General features: G+C 38.9%; 1 protein-coding gene across 1 annotated transcript; it reads right to left on the bottom strand.

Moving 5' to 3' along the window:
- Positions 1-551: 551 nt before the first annotated feature.
- On the bottom strand, positions 552-15,552 carry LOC140163056 (uncharacterized). Its single transcript, XM_072186424.1, has 5 exons — positions 15,348-15,552; positions 13,354-13,513; positions 10,805-10,996; positions 7,682-7,849; positions 552-6,617 (listed from the first exon to the last, which is right to left on the bottom strand). Exons 1-5 carry the CDS (start codon positions 15,495-15,497, stop codon positions 4,732-4,734), a joined length of 2,556 nt encoding a protein of 851 aa, XP_072042525.1. The 5' UTR covers positions 15,498-15,552; the 3' UTR covers positions 552-4,731.
- Positions 15,553-16,080: the final 528 nt, after the last annotated feature.

Raw genomic sequence — 16,080 nt, 5'->3', positions numbered from 1 at the left:
AAACTTTGCACCAATAAAACATACTTAGAAATAATTATATGATTGTTTATTAAGTGTTTTGTGAAAATGAAAGATATTCATGACTTCATGGCTAAATGAACCCAAATTGAAGACAAAAACTGCCCTTTCCAAAAGTCAGAAAGTAGGCCTATATGCTTGTTAACTGCAAGGCGTATTGGGACAAGGAATGGAACTGGCCATCTTACAACTCACTGTGCTGAACTCGGCACCAAGGGGATTTGCATGGCTGAATGATCAAGAATCGATACACATTACAGTAAATGTTCACTTGGATTTTAAACTGCACTCAAACACATGGGGTTTTCCATTAGTAACAAGCCATGAATCAACTTTTGTGACAAGCATAGGCCTACATTGTGACTTTTGAAAAGGGCAGTTTTTGCCTTCAATAGGCTCATTCAGCCCTGAAGTCATGGAAATCTCTCATTTTCACACAGCACTTAGTAAACAGTCATGTAATTATTTCAAAGTTAGTTTTTTTGGTACAAAACGAAACCTTACAATGTTATGACGACATGTTCAGAGGGGACTTATTTCTTTGATGTGTTTAGTATGTATTTTACTCTCTCTATTCAGTGACGTCAGTGCGTATTCCAATTGGGCGCAGATTGGAATCGCGAGCGTTCGATCAAATCACTTGTATAATCCCAGACAAACTATCTGTATAATGGCCTGTAATACGCACGCGTTAAAGATGACGCATATACTCACGCGCGATCTCAACGCGTTGACGTCACTGACTTGTCAAAAGTAAACATATCATAGGCCTACTGCAACTGCCAGACTGAGAAGACATTAATAGGTTGTTATCCAACCTCAGTGGAAAATGAGGGGGTCATTCACTCTTAGGGGATATGTGTTCACCTTTTGACTTGATTTGACTATCAACAATGAGCACTTTTTTGAATAATTCAGTAAAAAATATGATCAAATCGAGGGGTCAGTGACACAAAGGCGTAACTCCAATTTTTGCGAAAATGAGATTTTGATACCAAAATTTTCAGAAACATGAGCACTTTCCAATAAACATATAGAAGTAACTCCATTTAGCAGCTCATTGAAATCAATGGTCTGTGAAACATAGACTTAACTACATACATAAGTCAAAGACGGTTAGCTTTAAAACTCACTTTTCTCAGAAAGGCTGAAATGGAGTTACGTTTTTTGTGTCATTGAGTCCTCGACTACGAAATTTAAAGAATTGATATCAAAGTATATTAGAAGATTATTATAATTTGGCTAGTTGACGTATTCCAAAAGAATATCTCTCCCATTTTCTCTTTCATTAAGTTAATTAACTGATATAATAATTAATTGTAATGCCCGTGTGAAATATAATAGCGTGATTAGCGTCTACCCTGGCATTGTACAAGCAAGCAAAACGCCGCACGTTGATGATTAGGACTATGACATTGAAGATTCTAAAAATAATTGGAAATATCTCTTCACTTTAATACACTTAAAATATTTGTATTTGGCATCTTGACACTACATTGTAATAAGGTCCGTTCATACTACGCTGCGATTGCGTTGCGGTGCGTTGCCACACTGCAAACTGCTGCATTGTGATATCGCAATAAAGTTTTAACTTTTTAAAAAATACATTTTAACTTGGAAGTGGGACGATTTGCGGCAAAGAGTAATCGAATTACAACAATGGGAATTTTGATGGTGACCAACATAACCAAGGGGATTTAATTCAGCCATACTTGTAAAAGGTGGTCAAGATAATAGAACATTTTTTCACCCTGATCACCTTTGTTCCATAACCATTAAGGTATAGGACATTTTCTTGTTTTTGCTATAGCCCCCGAATGAAATGTATATAATTATGTTTGTACTCATTCAGATAGCATTGTGTGTGAATTTTACATCCGAACTAAGTGCTATTCTTTTTTATGGGCATTTTAGTGTCTAAAATGGCCAAAAATGAGGGTTTTTCAATATTGCCGTCCAATTCTAATCGTCACCCCCATAGACTTTACATGTAAAATAAAAAGGCTCATAAAAATTTAATAGCACCTAGTTCGGATGTAAAATTCACATAAAATGCTTTTTGAGTGATTACAAAGATAATTAAATACTTTTCATTCGGGGGCTATGTGGAATTTTTTTTAATGTATTCCTTGTACAATGACATTTCACAATAAAATGTACATTGGAAACAAAGGTGTGATGGGGCGTTAACGTCAACGCGTTAACGCAGCTGTTTGGCTTGCATATAAACATCTCAAGAAAAGTAACTAACCGTCCTTAAATAATGGGAATTATTCAAAAACGGGCTATTGTATTACAATCTTAAAAAACAAGTATCAAAATAGAACCTTGAAAATTTCTTAAACTGTTATGTATGTGGAACCCCATAGGGTCTATAACGAACCAAAAAGGTTCTAGAAAGGCTAGGAAATAAACATTTATAAAGGTTTTGGAGAGGGCAAAAAGAATCTGCATAGGCCTACGATTCTTTCAATTTTCAAGAACGAACCCTTTTTATCTCAAGGTTTCTACATACATGACAGCCGATAACATTTATTCTGGGAGTGTAAACCATTTTTTACCCTCAGTGACATCAGTGCGCATTTCATTTCTCTCAAACCGCTGGTGTACACACGCACACGCTTAAAGACATCGCATATAAACATCTCAAAAGTAACTACCCCCCCCCCCCCCTTAAATAATGCCCATTATTCAAAAACGGGCTATTGTATTACAAATCTGTAAATGCGCATTTTGACACTTTTTGACACCAGAAAACAATAAGACACCGGCCAATTTAAAGTAGTGAGGTCCAGATTTGAAATTTGCACTTACAACAATACAAAAAACACACTGATATCATTACACAGATTTCCTCCCATTACACTGAACACAAATCAACAGATTTTACTGCAACTTTCAAATCTTGGATTACATTGATTTAAATGTACGCCGCGGCGTCAATATTTAGACAATTGCTACAAATGAGGTGTCAAAATGCGCAGAAATAAATTCTGCTTCCAACGCATTTTACAGATGTGCAATACAATCGCCCGTTTTTGAATAATTCCCATTATTTAAGGGGGGTTATTTACTTTTTTTGAGATGTTTATATGCAAGCCAAATAGCTGCTTTAACGCGTTGACATTAACGCCCCATCAGGGTGAAAAAATGTTCTATTATCTTGACCACCTTTTACAAGAATGGCTGAATTAAATCCCCTTGGTTATGTTGGTCACCATCAAAATTCCCATTTTGTTTAAATTAAAAAGACTAGTTTGCGTATGACGTCTTGTCAACCTGACCAAAACTGCCGTACTGCGCAGGTAAGCAACCAATCACGCCGGCCTTTGCACTGATGTCAGACACAAACTAGTCTTTTTAATTCGGTCTTCAATATTATTCCCTTTAATACCATGCTTACAATGCCCCTGATTGGTAATTTGTATGATGTGTGTAACCAATCAGAGCAGAGCAATTTTAAGCTCAATTCCCTTCAGCCCTACCATGCCTACTGACTGTTTCTTACCATATCTCTGATTGGCTCTATGTATGACATAGCTCTTTTTAGTAACAAATCAAAAATGGTTTTTAAGATGCTGTATATTCGGCCGGTAGTGCCGATTGTGTTAGCATTAATATAAAATCTAACAACATATAATTATACAAATCACCATTCTCTAATAAATCTTCTACGAAAGCGCGTGTGAGAAAATTCAGCCAAAATTGTCACATAAGGCGACGAAAACAAACCTTGTTCTACGGGCTGACGGACCTTTCAAGTATTGTCGGTCGGTCGGGCTTTTTTCCCCAAAAAATCAACTAAATCTGTAATATTGTTCCTGATATTTTCGAAATTTGGGTCGGCATTCATTTGTACAGGAACAATCTGTTTCCCAAATATCGGAAAATCTGGGTCGGCCAGGCCCGTAGAACATGGTTTTCTTTTTTTTCATCGCCTAACGGCAACTTGTGCAATTTTATGATAAAATACAAATATAGTTTTCGAGAGTATAAACTGCTCGCATTTCAGAGTTGAAATAAGATGAATCAGATCATTACAATAACACACATGATACTTGCAGATTGTTAGTAATAAACTAGAATTGTGTGAAATTCTGTTTCGGCTAAAACAAGTTACTAGTCCAGTAATCGGAGTTCAATGAGTTAAAGAGAACCTTACAGATGCATTTTAACGTGGACATAAACAAATCTCTTGAGTAACCTTTGGTCCATATGTCCAATTAGCATGATCCAATGACCAGGTACTATGATAAGCGAAACTAAACGTCATTTGAGAAGTTTCGTGAAACAAGATTAAACGGTATTATCCCCGTTAGAGCAAACTATTAAACTGGGTTATTGAGTAGGATGTAATCTTTCCCTAGTGAAGTCTTTTTCATAGACCTAGGCTTTCGGATTAACTCTAGTGCGTGAATGTCATCTTCTGCTATAGAGGTACCGAAAGCCCAGCCCTCTGAAAAGGACTTCTCTTGGGAAAGATTAATTCTAGTCACATTTCAACCGACCTGGAGTACCAAGTAATTTCAAATCAAAGTGAGTTATTGTTTTGCTGCAACATAAATTCATTGTATTAAACTAGATTTAATGTAGATTTGGCAAAGATATCGAAGCAAAACTATAAAATAGAAACATCTATATAAAATATAGCAAGTAAGAAGATATACGCTTGAAATAAAATGCTCCCCAAGAGCTCCACGTGTAGCATCCATCTTACTTAGGTCGCCAACCTTTGATGAATTTCAAAATTTTGTTAACATCAAGTTCTGACGAGAAACCTAAATCACTTTTCAAGATTTCCCGCGTTAAAGTTACCAGCATATCACCGTCTATACAGTGTTCTTTGAATCGTCCTTCATATTTCCCAAGATTCATCAGTTTCAGTATCTGTATCACCTCATTCATAGTTAAACTTTTCAAATCAGTCGGCACGTCGCTCATAGAGTGGATGACGCGACCTGCATTGTTATTATTGATCACTTTAAAGTTATTCCTGGGACTGTTATTCGCGTTGAATCTGGGTTTCGATGTGTTCGCTTTCGGTAATGGATTTGGCGGAGCTCGCGGACCTGCGTTAAAATTACCTAATTTTAAATTCCGTCTCTCCATTGCCTTTTGAAGTTCAGTTTGTTCCGAACCTGATCCGGAACTACCGGTACTCATTTTCTCCACAGTATCATTCGCTAGTACATCCCCCATAGATTTACGACGTTCCTGAACCGCTTTAAGCTCTCGCATCATGTTGTTCATTGGCGACTCCTCTTTAGGCGGCGGTGGTGGTCTTTCTGCACGCTGCGACGCAGGTTTAAGCTGTGCATTTGCTATTGAAGCCGCTAAGCTTCCAGGTGCGGGGGCAGAGCCACCATCCAATGGTGGCGGTGGTGGTGCTGGTGGCGGTGGAGCACCTGGAGGAGGGGGAACTCCAGGAGGGGGAGGAGCTGCGGGTGGTGCTGGAGGTACCCCGGGTGGAGGAGGTGCAGGTGGCGGTGGTGCACCTGAAGAAGAAGGTGGGGAGGGAGCAAACCGATTTGGCATAGAAGACTGAGCTTGTCGTGTAGGAATAGTGCTAATTGGAGGAGGTCGCCGTTCATTTAGGTGATGATTATGGGGCTCTGCTCTCTCTGGGAATGAACCCCAGTGCGTCATTGGTGGCCTGGTGGCTGCGGCTGACTTGGATGGTAAAGGTGGCGCCTCGTTGTAATCAGGAGCGGGGATGTCAACTGGTGGTGCCAAGCCAGAAAAGACGTTATCGTTGTCAGAATGTATGGACGCGGTCCCAGCCGAACTCGGTGAACGATGGGCTATCTTTGACGGACCAGACGGGGCAGAAATAGGTCTACTGTGTCGTGCTGCGGACGGGGAGGAACCGAATGAAGGTGTGCTAGCACTCGTATGCATCACTGACCCACCGCCACCACCATTATTGTCAAACGATGGATTAGATGATCCTATAGATCGCGGTGAGTCGAGTGACTTTTGTTGTTGTAAATGTTGCTGTCGTTGATGCCATTGTGATTGAAGTTGTAGCGGTGCTACAGGAGTACTGTGTTTCCGAACTGGCTCAGGCGTGTGCGAAATTGGAGTGTGATGGTGTACAGCTGAAGGTATATCTCCTACACTCTGTCTTCTTAACATCAGTCTATGATTCATCGAAGCTGCGTCTTCTCCGAGAGGCACAGTATCTTCCTCCTCAGTGGTCCCTGCTGCCTCCTCAGCGGCGTGTTTTTTCGCCTCATTTCGCAAGATAGACCTAGGCACAGTTGCACCCGCGTTCGACATGATCCGCCTATCCTCAGCCGCATCCATTTCATCCAAAAGTGAATGCCGTCGTTCATGTGGGGTTCCTCCTTGGAACGTTGAGTTGTTACTATTGGAAGATGGTGCTTGTGGCGCCTTTCTGGATGGTGCTAATCCATTAGACGCAGCACTGGCGCCTAGTGTTTTTGAAGCACCTGCTGAAGCGCCAGCGGCGCCCTTTCCCTTATGTTTTAGTCTTGTGTTGCCTGCATTTATTACTAATGTCCCCGTGGGAACAATAGACTCGTAGTCTTCTTGTGTCCTGGCTTTGTCTAGTCGCTTGTCAGAAAAATATGTAATATCTGGAAGAGAAATAAAAATATGATCATTATCAAACCCTAATTCATGATTTTAAACTTTTGATTTCAACACAAGATTAGACATACCTCAAATTTTCGGTCGTAACTTCGACCTTCATCGGGAGACTGGCAACAGAACGATTTTTGAATTCCTTGAGCACCGTCGTCCAAGTTCCAGTCTCCAAACACATCCACATCGAATCCCCGGGGCACCAAGTTGATTTGGAGCAAGTCAAGATCCTCGACCGGGAACCAAAGTATTTCGAAAGGGGTGTTAAGGAGGCCATCTACATCAGAGTCAACCAACCTTCACTTAACCGTGACGGGGGCTGTTACCAGTTACCAAGAGTTTACGACCAAGTGTTGGGGTCAAGTGTCCTAAAGGTCATTGATCCCAAACGTGGGTTGCCAGTCTCCCGATGAAGGTCGAAGTTACGACCGAAAATTTGAGGTATGTCTAATCTTGTGTTGAGATCAATAGTTTAAAATCATAAGTTATGATGTCTACCAACACAGATGAACTTTCATGCTAGTATTATCAAACCAGTATTACATTGTACAGTGTGATTGAATTTTCTGAAGTATCAGATTTCAGAGAAACAAAGTTCTATATGTGTTCATTTCACTAATTCGGGTAATTTGTTGGAATGTAGGCCCTATACGATAAAGGTTTTGCGCATTCCTTTCTTTAAACCAGTTGATGCAAAATGACTGGCATATCCACCAGTTATCCCAACAAACACAAAACGATTAATATCGTTCCTAAAAGTTTGTAAGATGTTTTAGCCTAAAAATCAATGTTGACCAGTTCTGTGTAGCTAGATTTCTCCTAATTCTGCGAGGGCCTGCTCACATTACGACGTCAAAGCAAAAATAATGTGGAGCACGTTGGTACTTATCTTGGTACAACTGGATGAAGGATTCCATAGTGGGGTTGTACCTCCGTAAGGCTGCGATCACATAGAAGTGTAGCCTATACGGTATTCGCTATACGATACACGCTCATTCGATCAGGCCTTAGTAAAGCCGTTAAATGCAAAACATCAAAGTCACACTGATACACTTACTTTGATTTCCGGGATAAAGTTCAAAGGTCACATGCTTGCCTACAAGCTTGCCTAATAATGACTGATATTTTGTCCATTTTTCTGGAGTACTTGTTCGAAACCCTTCTGCTATGTAGACGTCAATGGGTGCATAGAGAGGTATGTTGACTACCATGGTGTCCAAGTGATCTGTAGATAGGAGATGAAAATGTTTTATTGTGATGCTGAAATTAATGCTCTGCATGCTAGCCATAGGCTTCAACATAAGAAGTCCCAAGTTTTGAGATATTTTCTCAAAAAATCAAGAGCTATCTCAAGAACCACTGAACCAATACTAGGCTTGTTTGTACTCATTTTAATGCATTTTTCATGCTGATTCCAAATATGGTCATAAATATTTACAATTATGAAATTTTTGAATTTTTAAAACATTTTTGAAACATGTCGTCTGCAGTCAACACCCGCGTTTAGCATGTTAAAAGCTGTTAAACAAAATTATTTAAATCAAGACATCTGGACTAACTATTTTTGATGACTGCAGTACTATCACGTCTCACCCGAGATGCATCATCAGGCCAAATGATCTGGCGCTGGACTATTGACCAGGTTGGTACGACGTCGCGGGAGAGTCGCCGAGGAAGTTTCTGATGGCTGCATCCTAGGTGGTCCAGGAAAGGTTGTGGTACGTACGGTGTAGTCCCCTTCCTCGGTTGAGTTCCTCTTTGACCCTCCCATGACTTCACTCCAGCCTTATCGCGGGCCAATAATTCAGCGTCAGATAATTTGGCCTGATGTTATGTCTCGAATGAGATTTGATACCATGGCCATCAAAATAATAAGTCCACATGACTTGGTTTAGATAATTTATTTAAGAGTGTCTGAGTCACTATGGACCACAATAGACTTATCCCAATTGCATAGTTCAATAACATCAATAAAACAATCAGAGTGCAAAATTTGACCTCATGTTGCAGAGTATGAGTTTTTGTGCTCATATTTTTAAAGGTCATTCAATGAATGTGCAAATGTATTGGGGAAATAGAACTGAGCCCAGATATATGAGTACAGGGTGATTTAAAATGAACTGTACCCAACTTCAGCAAAATCATAGAAAGCATTTGGTTCTGTAGTAGAAATTTTGAATTTTGATAATAAGTGGTTTTAGTCAGAAGATATCGCATTTTCAAGTTATCATCCCATTTTTAGACCAACACACATTCGCATTTCGCATTATTAAATCAATAATATTGATATTCAATTACAATGTCAGGTTTCCAAAGATTACATGTAAATAATACATGTAGAACTAAAAGTGTCTGAGGGCAGTTGAGTGATCAAAACGCTGTAGAACAGAATATTTGAATAAAATACTCATCCGTGTGCAACATCGTTTTTGGTGTGTTTTCTAAGAATGTATTTTTCTTCAAAACCATTAGAGGTAAAGACATGATTTTCCCACCAATAACAGAAAACATACTATCCTGTTACAGCCTACAAACACAAATTATTTAAATGTCCGCAAGTATTTTATTTTAATTTTTGAAGTTGGGTACAGTTCATTTTAAATCACCCTGTATGCTGTGGATCCTATAGTGGATTCTGTATGGATGATTGAGAATATCCACAGATATATTATGATGGCCGTCATCATAGCGATGTGAAAACTTGTTGATGCATGTTGATAAACTCGGAGACTAACAAACACCACATGTACTAATAAGGGCATGAAGGGGGACATTATCTTGACAGTATTTAGTTTGGTACGAATTCCTTTTCTGAAAGGTCATTTTTCAAGCAACAGAAAGTTGCCTCGTTTTGTGTACTTCCGTGTCAATGTGGGCTTGTGTCTCATACACATTGTATTTGTTTGTAAACATTTGTATATTTGGAAAAGTTTGTAAGACGAGCAGGCCGTGTAAGTCTATGGTGATTTCGAGCAATGTTTTCTATTTTAGAAGCTAGCGATTGTATGAAAGAAAAGATTATAAACCCAAACTTCGTTGATCAGGAAGTGCACAAAATAAATTAACTTTCTATCGCTGGAAAAATAATCCTCATGTACTTTAGACAAAAATGAAGCCCAACCATCCGAAAAATACATTCCTATTTCCAGTAATGGTTTAACTTCTGGTGTTTAACTTTTCAACAACATTCTTGTGATCTTTCACTCTTTTTTCCAAATCACCCCCCCCCCCTTTCGTCACTGGCCTGCCTGGCAGTTTGTCATAGAGCCAATGGCTATATTCATGTATGATACAGATGGGGAATCACTTATAATTGAAGACTGAATTAAAAAGACTAGTTTGCGTATAATGTCCTGTCAACCAGACCAAAAATGCTGTACTGCGCAGGTCAGTAACCAATCACGTCAGGCGCAAACTAGTCTTATTAATTCGGTCTTCAATTATACATCACATTACCTTGTTCAGACCAGCTTTCCAGAAAGTGACCTTCGTTTGAGGAAATTGGTTGTCATATGTTGACAGTTTGGAACGTAGCATTAGCTCATGACCATTTTTTTGTTCACTCATCCAACATATTTTTTTACCATCTTGGAGAGTTATTTTTGTTTTTATGCATCCCGTAAGTCCCACTAAAATGATATTGATATTGCACATCATCACCACATCATCACAAACAATAGTGGAAGACATCACAGAAACAATTTCATGGGTCAGGCGTTTTTTTTTCTCTGCTGAGGCAGCTTTATTTTTTCTCTGCTTTGTTATTCGCGTTTTTTACCTTGGGTAATAAATAAAACCACTGTTTTCAACTAACATGTTAATAAACTAGGACTAATTTCTGTAAGGCGTCGGTACCGTAATGCCGAATACGTTTGAGATATCTGGTATCATCTGCGAGCCCAACTTTGATATAAAATTGATCTTGATTGAGCCCAAATTTATTGGTCGAGTTATGAGTTTTAAAATATTGGACGAAACGTAGTCGAGTCCAATATTTTAAAACTCATACCAAGACCAAAAGCATCAAATATTATCATTATTATGTGATGGATCCAAAATTTTCACACACTTGGATTCATCAAAACATAATAATTACGGGCTGTACTTACTGTGGAAAATCGAATTGCCTTGTAGGTACGTCACTTCGTACATATTTTTATTTAAGCCGGGCTGTACTTACTGTGGAATATCGAGTTGCCTTGTAGGTACGTCACTTCGTACATATTTTTTAGAGTCACTGAGCTGAATTTTTCTGCAACGGTGTTATTCTTTAGCTGAAGTTGAAAAGTTAAATCGTCCCCTGCGTAGAACTTGACAGGTTGCGGTAGTTGGCTTTTGTCTACCACGTCTCGTAAATACATTGGCCTGGCTTCTGTATGGTAGATGAGAACAAGAGAATTATGATCTGGGTTGCGATAGTTTATCTTGATGAAGGTTTATTAAGGTAATGCACCCAAATACTGCATAACTTAAAAAAAACTCCATGGTAGTGATGTTAAACTTGTTGATCGTAAACTACTCCTCATTCCAGAAATATGCAGCACTATTTTTTTTTTTGTGGGGGGTTAAAAAGTATTATCATGTTTTGCTAAATGGACATAGCTAAATCCTAATCCTTTAGTTAGGTCTATCTGGCAATAAAATGTTTTTTCGTATGCTGTGAAAGTCAAGCCTTAAGATTTATACTAAGACTACAATCAACGAAATTAATGTTGGCACACTCTTGCAAACTAAATAAAGTCGCCACCCCTTCTCCCCCAGTTTAATGTTGATGAAAGCACTTTTTCCATTGGGCTCTCCAGTCTCCCCAACATTGATTGAGGGGGAATGGGGGAGGGAAGGGGAAAGGAGAAGGTTTGTACTTCTCATCACACATAGTTATACTAATTTCACTGAATTATCAGAGCGGCAATGAAGAGTTACAACGTATTGTCAAGGTGTGCCAACTATTAATTTCGTTGATTGTAGGTTATCGCATTTTCTCTGAAATGGCAACACTATTTAAATTTGACTTTCATTGCCAGTTACAAATGTAACTAAGGCTTAGGATGTAGCTATATAATGTAAAGACTACATTAGGCAAAACAATAATATTATTTCATTAGCACACATTGACATTTTGAGATCTCAAATTGATAATCACACATCTTGTTTTGCATGTGTGTACAACTCAAGGAACGCCCTCCTCAAATTGACCGTGTTACATAAATGTTTCACAAAGTTGAAGAGAATTATATGCAATATTGCCAAGTTAAGGGACCTGGAATGAGCGTTTTGAGCGTTTCGACAGTATTTTTGTGGGACATGAGAGCACATCAGACATATCGATTTGCATTCTGAATACGAAGAATGTCTTTCTGATATCAAATAATTTGCATTTTTGGAAATTCACGATATAATACAAATTTCATGACAAATTTTTAAAATTTGATATTTTTCATATTTTTGATAAATAACCGTCCTCGAATTAAATTTTATATTTCTAATGATATATTCTTAAAGTGTATATAGCTGAGAGGAAAAGCCGACGATCAATTGAAAATTTTGACCTTTCATATTGAAGATATGGATTTTTTCCCAAAAAGACCTAATTTTTGGGGGGTTGGGAAAAAAATCCATATCTTCAATACGAAAGGTCACAATTTTCAATTGATCGTCGGCTTTTCTTCCCCCCTACATACACTTTAAGTATAAATCATCAGATTTATAAAGTTTACTTGAGTACTGTTAAATATCAAAAATATAAATTTTAATCATTTGCCATAAAATGTGTATTACATTGCGAATTTCAAAAAAATCTAAATTATTTGATATCAGAAGGACATTCTTCGTATTCAGAATGCAATCGATATGTCTGATGTGCTCTAATGTCCCACAATAAATATTCCAACTTTGGAAATGTTCCCAAGTGACATACGGCTTTAAGGATGACATTTTAATTTTGTTAAGTACAGAAACTTTTACTCCACAATCTGAGGACAAAGTTTGGGTTATGAATTGTTAAATATTATGTTATGGAACTATGTTTCTGGGAATGCTGGGAACGAGGCCGGTAAGCAAATGTTCTCAACACAGATCCAAATAGTAAATTAGGTACTCACTAGAAATATTTCGATTCCTATCAGGAAGTGGCAGTGTTTTTAGATTTTATCGGCAAACTTTGTAACGGGTTTTGATTTTAGCCTCTTGGTCGATGACTTTAGCCTCCTCCCACAAAAAAAACAACCTCAGAGGCCACCTGGATTAGAAGCAGAGGCAACAAGGACGAGGAGGCGTACAGACTTGATCGGATCTACGCACGGATCATCAATCGGCAAGCAACCCATGTGACGTCATCAAATGCCGTCACAAAGTACCGATATTATCTAGAAACACTACCACTCACCACACCAGAGTGAACAAGATTCCTTATAGGAATCGAAATATTTCTAGTGAGTACCTAATTTTCTATTTGAACCTGTTGCTTACCAGTGATTTATGAACGATCCTGATGGATCTGTTCAGAGTGGGAACGAGGCCGTTGTGGGTCATAGTACCAGAGGCACTAGGATCCACTGCATTCTCATCTGTTAGTGCACAGTTCTTTAACTCCAATACATTTGTACATTCATTGAATGAACTCATACTCTGCAACTTAAGGTCAAATGTTGCTTTATGATTGTTAAATTGAGGTTATTGGACTATGGCATTGGGATGAGGCCATTGTGGTTCATAGTGAGGTTTACTTACTTTCTGAAGGTGTTTTGTCTTTCTTGTCTTTCTTGGAAGCTTTCGGGGTTGAACATTCAAATCTAGCGTCGGCATATCGCAGCGGAATACTTAGAAATATATTCTTCTTTACGTTTGCTAACACCCGAGTCTGTGTGTGAACCTGATGAATTCGTACAATCTGAAGAACGATAAACAGAGAAATTGACGAACATGATATTAATATTGTTAATATTCGGTAACTTATTTCATGTATTTGTCGACCAGCTTAAACCGTCAGTCTACTTATATGATATATCTGCAATTAAGTCGGTTATAATCCTTCGTTGTTTCGACAGGAAACTTGTTCGACCAGTGGCGAAGCGTTGCCAAGGGGGTGTGTTTGCGGTTGCCACCTATGAGAAGTCTCACCCCCTCCACCCCTGTGGGATACCGGCCGCCATTATATAGCAAATTTTTGTCATTATTATGTTTTGATGAATCCAAGTGTGCGAAAATATTGGATTCAAAACATAATAATGATAAAATTGGATGCTTTACGCCCAATATTTACTGGTCTCGCTATGAGTTTTAAAATATTGGACTCGACTACGTCTTGTCAAATATTTTAAAGCTCGACCAATAAATATGGGCTCAATCGATCCAATTTTATATCAAAGTTTGCCCCTTCTCCCCCTCGAAAGTTGCCCCCACCCCCTTGCACACTCTCTGTAAAAGTGCTGCCGGTAAACCCATAACGCCAACCTCATATTTGGCATAAACTTGTGCATGTTGAAATTTCAGTTGTGTCCGGGTGGAGGCCGAAAATTCGAGGTGTCGGGGCATTCGAGGGATAGTTCTGGGGTTCGGACAAATTCTGACCGTGTGGACGCACTTGGGGTCTTGAACTCCCGAGTAAATTCGAGGTGTTGAACCACTAATATAGCTATCGGCTGACACTCCAAGTTGTCAGCAAAAGTTGGGGATAATTTGGGGTGTTACCCCGGGGGTGTTACCGTCTCGCAAACCTAATGTTTACATGCTACCATTAATCCTGGTACAAAATAGGAAAACAATAATTAATGCATCTCGCATTTTGGGGTTTGGATATAAACAATCAACTTCCATATGCTGAATTGGCATTGTCTCATCTTCATCATAGCAATTTAAATCAAATTTCCGTGCAAAATTGAGGTATCTTGTACATGTTGTACATCGATAAACTGATCTGTCCTGAACAGTGCCACCGAGAGGCATTACGGGCCCGGGGGTAAAATGAACGCACGGGCCTCCTGAGGTCTCTTTGTTTGCTTTTGTGGGCCCATTAAGGTATGCTTTCTTAATTTTGACGGGCCCCCAAGGATCCATTAGTAATGCACCCCCTTAACCCCCCTTGTCGGCGGCACTGGCCCTGAAGGAGAAGTGCAATCACTCTTTATACAAATAGTCCGAAGTCTAGCACCCCCCCACCCACCAACACAAAGTATTTTACAAATGTTTTAAATGATCTATCTTTGGGGTTTGGTTTTGGCAAGTGTGCATTACAGTAATGTCTCATGGTTTTTAAAAATTGTTATGAAAACATTTTATACCCTTTATCGTGTATATGCTCTTAAGTTACATAACCCGAGATTTAACCCTACACTGGACCCTGCTTTTTGGGATCGGAAGTCAAAGAAGATCCGAAAAAGTCAAGGAGAAGAGGAATTTTTGACTTGGCACCCCCGGGATTCGAACCTGCCCCCCGCATGCCAACCACACGATCACGGACCGGTAGCTACACGGGTTATTGCTGCCCGGCCAGCAATTCCGTGCGCATATAACACTTAGGGTGATTGCGTCATCGCAGACCCTGGGATTCATGCATGCGCAGAATTTTTCATCGTAAGATTTTTGGGTGTTAGGGTTAAACCTTAATAACAACATTTTGCGCATACTTTTGAAAACGTGTGTTTACTGGGCCATGAGTTTATTAATCGACGCTAAATCAACAAGATTGGCAAAATAGGACCGAAATACGATCTTGTGGAACACACCTGGTCTCTAGCTAAAGATTCATTCTCATCTGGTGAATCATATCCCTGAGCAATTTTAAGCATAGTAGGAAAGGTGATCTTCTTGACGGCTTGCCTCAGTGGACTTGGGTTCCTGGACCACAGGATGTCCTCTACCTTCAATTTGGACATCGTGACTGATGGTTGGAGTGGTCACCTCCTTGGGCGCCAATGTTCACCAAGAAATGTATTCTGCAAGATATAAAACGAAGTAGAGAATTAAGCTATTGCATGGAAAAGAGGGTAATGCGATCATCGATGGCGGAATTGCTCACCACTTTGTACACCATATTTCGACAAGAAGTGTTTTCTACCACATATATGTTCATGTAAAGCAAAATAAGTCAATAAGAAACAGGATAACAATTAATGGTTGGAATGGTCAACGTTTGGGTGCCAATTTTCATCAAGAATATGAAGAAGTATTTTCTGGATACTAGATATAAAAATAAATAAATAAAACATAAAATAACAAAAAACACAATAGCCACATTTTGGCTTTTTATTCTAGAGTGTTTACAAAAATGTGAGGCAAATAATATCTTGTAATGTTCTCCCAAATGTGTCTTTTACCCCAAATCTGTGTTTATTTTATTTCAGATTCCTTGACTAATTTCCATTCCAAAAATGTATACTTTAATATATCGAATAATAAGTAGCTGCAGCACTTTTAATAGAGTGCCCAGCCACGTTAATCACCATACAGGTGTAAAGG

Source organism: Amphiura filiformis, chromosome 10 (assembly GCF_039555335.1).
Source record: "Amphiura filiformis chromosome 10, Afil_fr2py, whole genome shotgun sequence".
Taxonomy (NCBI): domain Eukaryota; kingdom Metazoa; phylum Echinodermata; class Ophiuroidea; order Amphilepidida; family Amphiuridae; genus Amphiura; species Amphiura filiformis.
Note: the sequence above shows the minus strand (reverse complement) of the source record. Positions and strands in the feature narration are given on the sequence as shown.

What these genes read in the sequence shown, in the direction of transcription:
- LOC140163056 (XM_072186424.1), bottom strand. Translation starts at nt 15,497, where the DNA reads ATGTCCAAATTGAAGGTAGAGGACATCCTGTGGTCCAGGAACCCAAGT. An exon ending in AATCTTTAGCTAGAGACCAG is followed by an intron (nt 13,514 to 15,347) that starts GTGTGTTCCACA and finishes ATCGTTCTTCAG; the next exon opens with ATTGTACGAATTCATCAGGT. An exon ending in ACTTTATCCCGGAAATCAAA is followed by an intron (nt 6,618 to 7,681) that starts GTAAGTGTATCA and finishes TTTCTCTTCCAG; the next exon opens with ATATTACATATTTTTCTGAC.